The sequence below is a fragment of the Thecamonas trahens genome, assembly GCF_000142905.1.
Source record: "Thecamonas trahens ATCC 50062 unplaced genomic scaffold supercont1.50, whole genome shotgun sequence".
Lineage (NCBI taxonomy): Eukaryota > Apusomonadida > Apusomonadidae > Thecamonas > Thecamonas trahens.
In genome coordinates this window covers 132895-140539 of record NW_013657630.1, presented here as the reverse complement: position 1 = coordinate 140539, position 7645 = coordinate 132895, and the positions used below count along the sequence as shown (strand labels likewise).

The 7645-nt window shown below is 63.5% G+C and overlaps 3 protein-coding genes across 3 annotated transcripts in view; 2 read left to right on the top strand and 1 right to left on the bottom strand.

The window, feature by feature from the left end:
- Positions 1 to 59: 59 nt before the first annotated feature.
- On the top strand, positions 60 to 4345 carry AMSG_09495 (leucine-rich repeat containing protein). Its single transcript, XM_013898885.1, has one exon. The coding sequence runs from the start codon at positions 542 to 544 to the stop codon at positions 4031 to 4033; it is 3492 nt and encodes a 1163-aa protein (XP_013754339.1). The 5' UTR covers positions 60 to 541; the 3' UTR covers positions 4034 to 4345.
- AMSG_09494 (uncharacterized protein) lies at positions 4050 to 6614 on the bottom strand (the record flags this gene model as incomplete). The annotated part of the gene is made up of 1 exon (XM_013898884.1): positions 4050 to 6614. One exon carries the CDS (start codon positions 6612 to 6614, stop codon positions 4050 to 4052), a length of 2565 nt encoding a protein of 854 aa, XP_013754338.1.
- Positions 6615 to 7287: 673 nt separating this feature from the next.
- The window catches only part of AMSG_09493 (coatomer subunit gamma-1), a 3239-nt gene continuing 2881 nt past the window's right edge, over positions 7288 to 7645 (top strand). Inside the window, exon 1 of the mRNA XM_013898883.1 lies at positions 7288 to 7327. Within this exon, the coding sequence (XP_013754337.1) occupies positions 7300 to 7327 (28 nt within the window). The 5' untranslated portion in view covers positions 7288 to 7299. The remainder of the gene's footprint in view (positions 7328 to 7645) is intronic.

The window sequence follows — 7645 nt, the reverse complement described above, 5'->3', positions numbered from 1 at the left end:
TGTTCACGGCTCACTTGTTGTCACTCCACCACCACTCCCCGTTACGCGCACGCCCCCCTCCCCCCTGTCTACACAGACTGACCTCATACCGCCCGCCCGCCGCCCCCCCGCAACTGTCCTTCTTTGCACATATCTGTGTATCGGTTGTGGTCATTGCTGCGCTATCTTAGGCTGTCACCTCTAATCTGCTCAAAGCTGATACCTGCGTGCCTCCTCCACTCGCTCTACCTCTCTCTCTCTCTTTCTCTCGCGCGCGTGCTCGCTCGCACCCGCATTCTCGGCTGCTGCCGTTATCGCCATCACTATCTGTCGTCGCCGCACCCACCTTGCACCATCGCTTTCTCTCGCTCTTGCTCTCGCTCCCCTTCGACTCGACTGGTCCCGCTCCTGCTCTGATCGACACTGTCCATCAATTGCTGCCACTCCGCACTCGTACCATCTCTGGTGGTTTCTCCCTTTGTGAGGCGGACACTCCAACTGTCGTCATTACGCACCGCTGATTACACTGCGATCGTGATCACGTTCATACTCTCGCGCCAACATGGGAAACTCACACTCGGACGCGCTGTCTCGGGCGGCCGAAACGCTGCATCTGGATCTCGCGGCGCTCAATCTGGAAACGCTGCCGCGCAAGGCGGTGCGCAAGTCTAATCTGACCGCAAGCCTGACGTCGGCAAACGTGGCGCGGAACAGGCTGGGCGTCTTTCCGTGGGAGCTTGTGGCGGCCGCCTCGTCGCTCGTCTCGCTGGATCTACAGCACAACGATGTAGCCATGGTCCTCCCACCGCCCGCCGACTTTGCCGCCCATACCGCGCTCACTCACCTTAACCTAACCCGCAACAAGCTGGCCGCTGTCGGGGTTGGCACGCTCGAGATTGTCTTTCCGGCGCTCGTCGAGCTGCTCATGGGCTCGAACAGGCTGACTCAGGTCGGCTTTCTGCAGACCCGCTCGTCAAGCTCGCTCTCGACCTCGTGGTCGCACACCCTCAAAATCCTTGACCTCTCGCACAACAGCATTCGCGCTTTGCCCGACCTGGCGCAGCCGCTGCCGGAGCTCCAGGTCCTCAACCTCGGGCACAACCACCTCGAGGTACTGCCCGGTGGATGGATTGGGACCATGCGCTCGCTGCACACGCTCCGCCTTGAAGCCAACGAGATTGTTGCCGTCCCCGATGACCTGGAGGCTGTCGGCGGCTCGCTCGCTGTCCTGGTTCTCTCGCGGAACCGCCTCACCGAGTTTGACGTTGACCTCGGTGTGTTTGCCACCCTCCTCGAGCTCCGGCTCGACCTCAACTTTCTGGATCAGCCGCCGCGCACGCTGGGTGCCGCGCCGCTGCTCACCGTCGTCACACTTGCCGGCAACCCGCTCAAGGGTGGCGTAGCTTCGCTTGCCAAAGAGGATCCCACCGACGGTCGGTCGAGGACGCCGCGCAAGCACCGCCCGTCGGACTCGCCTCCCACAAACGGCCCACACGCCTCGTCCGGGAGCTCGCCGTTTGCCCACTCGGCCTCGGCCCGCAACCTCTCGCTCTCGACCACGTCATCGGCGCTGCAGGGCTTGACTCCAACCGCGGCATCGCCCAACGAAGTCGACTTTGCGCCTGCAGGCTCATCCAAACACGGGTCGCGCAACCCAGGCACGGCCTCCTCCGGCCGTCAGCGCGCGTCGTCAATCTCGGCCCGCACCGGCGGCTTTACCGACGAGCCAGACTCGCCACCCATTGCCGCCACCTCACACACCACCACCAAGTCGGCGTACACATACACCGGCCTCTCGCGGAAGACTTCGATGCCCAACCTCAACGCGGCTGGCAAGGTTGCTCGCTCCAGCCACCCCAACCGCCGCCCGCGCCGCCGTCGGCGCCGCGCCAACAAGGCCCTGCCGTTTACCCAGCTTTCAATGGCACGCTGCGGCCTCGAGCGGCTGGAGCTCTCAGGCCTGCCGCGCCTCTCGCACTGGGCCGCGCTCCGCGTTCTTGACCTCACCCGTAACGCGCTCACCACCCTCCCGTCACAGCTCCACCACCTGCACACGCTCGAGTACCTCAACGTCTCACACAACGCACTCACCGCCTTGCCGGCCTGCCTCGGCTCGCTCCCGTCGCTCACCGCAGTCATCGCTTCGTTCAACAACCTCAACGACGCCGGCCTCCCGATCGAGCTCTTCTGCTCGGACACGCTCGAGCGGCTTTCACTCGACTACAATCGTCTGACGGCGCTCCCGGACGCACCGGCCAGCGCTCACGACCTGCCGGAGCTGCCAAACCTTATTACGCTCGCTATCTCGGGCAATGCGCTCACGACGCTGCCAGCCTGGGCCGCCGGCGGCCTGCCGGAGCTCAAGGTCTTCCGGGCTTCGTCTAATTCGCTTGATGCCATTCCGCGGCCGCTCTACGACTGCCTTTCCCTCGAAGTGCTTGAGCTCTCCAACAATGCCATCACCAAGATTGACGGCTCACTCACCCGCCTCCACATGCTCCGCGAGCTCAACTTGTCCGGGAACCCGCTGAGGATTCTGCCGGACGCGCTGGCAGAGATCAAGCGCGTGCAACATGTTGCAGCCCGATTCTGTCCGCACCTCTCAGTCATCCACCCACGAGTCGCGACCATGCTCCGTGGCTCCACCGTCTCACTCTGCGTTGACGGATGCCCGCGGCTGGAGCTCTCGCGGCGAATGTCGGTCGGTGAGCTCCCGGCATGGCGGGCGGCGTTCCTCTCACACTCGCACGCTGTTGTGCTTCCTCCACCTGAAGACGGCTCACCGTCGGCCCGCGGTGTTTGCTCTGACGTGGGCATCGCTGACATGGTCGGCGATCGACCGTACATGGAAGATGTGTGCCACATCGAGCTGCTCGAGGTTCCCGAGCGCGGGAGCGTGTACTCGTACCTCGGCGTGTTTGATGGCCACGGTGGCCGGCTGACGGCGGTCTGGCTCGGCTCAAACTTTCATCGCATCCTTGCGGCGCGCCTTCGCGAGGCTGCGGTGTCTGAGGAAGAGGCAATGCGCCTTGCGTTTGGCGACGCTGTCGAGGCGCTTTCGGACATGCGCGACGGCGCTGCCGCGGTAGTTGCTCTCTGGGCCTCGGACCGCATCATTCTTGGCAACGTCGGCGACTCGCGCGCCGTTGCTGTCCTCTCTGACGACACGCCCGACTACGCCGCGTCGTCGTTCAAGGAGTCGTACGGGACGCTGGACAAGTTCCACCGCCCGACCCACGCTTCACGAATGGTCCGCGACCCGCGGGTTGTCCGACTCAGCATCGACCACAACGTCGGCAAGCTGCCGTACGACGAGTACGATCGTATCAGGGCCGCCGGCGGCTTTGTCACACCCGACGGCTACGTCAACGACTCAATCAACCTCGCGCGGTCGCTCGGCGACTCGCTCAACGTATCCACTATTTGCACCGAGCCGCACGTCGTCTCGGTTCCCTCGCTGCACGTCGAGGCTCTCATCATGGGCTCGGACGGAGTGTGGGACGTCATCGACGACGTTTCGGCGGCGGCAGTTGTCCGCGCGCCGTCAGCCGCGCTCAAGTCGGCACTCGAGCTTGCGCTTGAGCTCCGTGACAAGGCTTACCGCGCCAACTCGACTGACAACATCACCGCACTTGTTGCGCTTTCGCGGCCGCTTGTTCTCGAGAGCGACGAGTCGTGCAGCGAGTCGGGTGAGCTGGATGAGCTGGCGGCAGCGGCGGCGGCCGAGAGCGATGTCGCCAGGTCGCCGACGGCGCCGCTCGCCATCCCGCCGCGGCGTCGGATGCGGCGGCGGCGGCGTCCGCGGCCAGACGAGAGCCACTCCGACGACGACGAGAGCTCGAGCCGGAGCACCGAGGGCATGATGACCCCGCGCTCGCTCCGGGTTCCGCGGCCCGACCCGACGCTCTCGCCGATGACGCCGTCTTCGCCGCTCCCAGCGCACATCCGCACTGCGCTCGCCGACCTCGACACGACCATCACCTCGGGCCACTTTACCTCGGACTTTCACACCGACACAACCGAGACGACAGACGACGACTGGTCCAGCAGCTGAGGCTGGCAGCTTGCAGCTAGAAGGCACCGCTGACGGCGAGGGCGCGGGCGCGTTCGCGGGCGCGAACTTGTGCCCGCACGTAGGCAATGCGGTGGTAGGTCGAGGCCATTTCGCGGATCGACTTGGCCTCGAGCGGCGTCTCGGTGTACATGATGTGGTCCTCCCAGTGCGATGGGGCGGCGCCAAGGAGCGGGTCGACCTCGCCGTCCTTGACAAGCACCGTGAGGGTGACGGCGGCCGGCGTGACATCGATGCGGAGGTCGCGGTAGGAGAAGACGTGCAGCTTCTTAAAGTGAGTTGCGGTGAAGACGACGATGCCTGCGGGCGCGACGCCGAGCAAGAGGTCGCGGTCGTCGTCGGAGAGAACCTTGAAGTAGGTGATGCCAAAGGTGGTGAGGTCCATGGCGCGGATGATGTACGCTTTTTGGGCTTCGACGTCCGAGCCGACGTCACCCATCTTGCGGAAGCGGGAGAAGACCATCGTGGCCCACTCGCGGTCCTTGCGCTTTGGGCGCAGCCAGGTCGGAATGTAAGTGCCGAGGCCGTCGGCGACGATCATGCTCACGGCGTGGGCGGAGCGGTCATAGGCGCCGTTCTCCACAAAGCACGAGAATGCGGCAAACTCGATGGCCTCCTCCTCGGTGACCAGGTAGTAGCCGTCGAGAATGAGCTGGCGTACTTGGTGGAAGATGGCCATGACGGCGTGATCGTCGTCCTCGGCGGCGATGGACGCATCGGTGATGAAAAAGTACCGCATCTTGAAGACCAGCTTGGTCCGCTTGGTCACAAACTGGTCGACCAGCGGCCGGTTCATGTCGAGCCAGCGGTCGTTGTCGAGCGTCGACTCACAGAGGCCAAAGCCGGCGCGGTGGGTGATCTGCAGCCGGTCAGCATACTCACGAAAGACTTTGTCTCCGGTTGTTGTCTGGGTCACAGCAATCGACTCGCGGAGCTCGCCAGAAGGCAGGCTGACGGCGACCGAAAAGGCGGTGCGCCGGCGGTGCGACGCGCCGGGCGTCGAGACCTTGCCGATGAAGAAAAAGTGTTGGTAACCTCCCAGGACTTCGCGGGCGTGCGCCATTGGCTCGACAGAGAGCTCGGCGAAATCATGCCCATCAAGTGAGTCGTTGTCAGCGCCCACCTTTGCGGCCTCGAACGAGAGGATGCGGCCGGAGGAGAGGACGACGTCGAGGGTGCCGGCATCGTAGGTAAAGGCGTCGATGTCGGACTCAAAAGTGTGGACCTCGAGCGGAAGCGGGAGAGTGTCTGCCGATGCGGCGTCCCAGGCCGCGGCGTCGTACACTGCTAGGCCTTGCGGGAGGATGGCGAGCGATCGGACTGGCGCGGAAGCGCGGCGGCGGGCGTCAACAAGGGCGCCCATCGCGCCGTCACCGTCGCTGAGCTCATCGCCCGAGTCGGCTGATGACGGCGCGGCGGAGCCGACAGCGGCGGCCGCCGACGAGGACTGGTGAACGTGAAAGACGATGGAGCCATAGCCCGCAGCGAGCGTGGCGTACTCGCAAAAGTTGATCATGGCGAGCGTCCGGCGCATGCCGGCGTACTCTTTGTAGTAGCGAAAGATGGTGCGGGTGACGGCTTTGCGCGCCTTTTTCGACCGCGGGATAAAGCTGGCTGGGAGGATGTGGCCGAGCGAATTGGCGAGCGCGCTGCGGTCCTTCTCGCGAGCCTTAGAGTAGGAGCCGAGCCGGATGTGGACCATGAACGACGCAAGCTTGTACGCCTGTTCGGCCGTCACCTTCCACACGTGCGAGAAGATCTTGATGGCAATGTCGACGTAGTAGAGTTGGACAGCCCGGACGCAGGTGCACTCGGCGACGTCGGCGGTGTAGAGCTTGACCATCAGCACCAGCACGTCGCCCTCCTTCACTCCCTGTTCCATCACCTTGACCTCGTCGTGAATCCACTGCAGCTTGAGCTGCGGGATGGCAGTCGCATGGTCTCCACCCTGGCTGCTTGCGTCAGGTGCAAACTTGCGGGCTCGCGGCGTCGGGCTGGTAGATGCCTCGTCGACAGCGTCGGGCATGACCAGCCGCGCTTCGACGGCGTCGAGGTAGCGGGCAAAGGCGTTGCCGCCGCCGATGACCTTGGCCAGCTGAAAATGCTCCCACTCAATGAGCTTGAGCTTCTCGGCAAAACCCTTGAGAAGAAACTCGCCGCTGACCAGCTCGTGGAGCTGGACCCGCCGCTGGACCGAGCCATCGGGGGTGACTAGATGGACCATGATCCACTTGCGCGGCGCGCCTTGGGTCGGCATCGCCTCGCGAGCCTTTCGGCGCTCCAGCTCATCCAAGTGTCTAGTCATAGCCATCCGCTGCCGTTCATCCAGCCGGCGCTGGATCCGCTCCTCGGGAGTCAGATCTTCCTCGTGTTCCTGGCCAAGCACATCACCCTTCCGGCCTGCACTGCCAGGATGAAACGCGGCTGCCGCCATAGCCACCGCCGAAAACGACGTCGCACTCGATGCGCCTGTTGTCGGCATCGATGTGGTCTGCTGCGAGTGGACCAGCTGGAGCGAGTTGCCGAGCGGCTGCGATGCGAGAGCGTTTTCGTCATGTGACATGGCGCGAGTCATGGAAGAGGTGGCCATCTCCTGCGATTTGACCTTTCTCACCATCGCCCCATTCGTCCGACCTGCCAGATCCTCCCTTTGAGCCAGCGAGTCGGCGCCGCCCAAGGCCCCGTCGTCCACAATACGGACCAGGCGCTTCTTCTTGGTCACCGTCTTTTTCTTCCCCTTTACCAATCGCTTCTTGTGCACCAGCCGCCTTCGCTTGCCGTCCTCGCACACTACCACAGGCATGCTCTCCCTCTCGCCGTGTGGGTGGGTGAGGGGGGGAGTCGAGTGTGTTGTCTGGTGTAGGGAGGGGGAGGTGGTTTTGGTTGCGATGTCTCGGTGCTGCCAATGCCAACGATTATTGAGACCAACGATTATTGAGACCAACGATTATTGAGACCAACGATATGGAGACCAACGATTATTGATTGTCGAGGCCTTGGGCGATGACGGGCTCGACCAAGGCCTCGACTAGTCGTGTGCAAGGCAGGTGAAAGGACTGCTGGTGCAGATGGCTCATGCTGGTGTACATGCTGTTGACTTGTTGCCCAGAATGATCGTCAAGAATGGCGAGATTAATCATTGTCTCCTACCATTCATCGTTGCCAGCCTCCAACTCGCTACGCTCAGTACTTGGCCACTCGGCAGCACTGAGCTGCAGAGCCAGACACTGCGCTCGCCTTGTGTCTCCATGTCGGGGTTCAAGAAGGACGATGACGGTACGACCACAGATTGTCCCCCTTCTTCCCCATGCCCACCTCCCTCTCCTCATCCCTTCCCTCCCTCCCTCCCCCCCCCTCCCCCCTCCCCCCTCCCCTCTCCCCCCCATGCGCGCCACCCCCCCCATGTGCCAGACGACGTGGCGACCGTCTGTTTTTTGCCCGCACCGACACCAGCTAGCCCACTACCTCTACAGCCAATCACAACGCAACTATCCAGCGCAAATACATCCCACCTCCACCACCTCTACCCCTTCTACATCCCTACACTCTTTTCCCGCTCCCATATCCCTCCAGTATCCCCACTAGCCCCCCCCC

Excerpts from the sequence above, each read along its gene's own strand:
- AMSG_09495 (XM_013898885.1), top strand. The coding sequence starts at position 542 with ATGGGAAACTCACACTCGGACGCGCTGTCTCGGGCGGCCGAAACGCTG.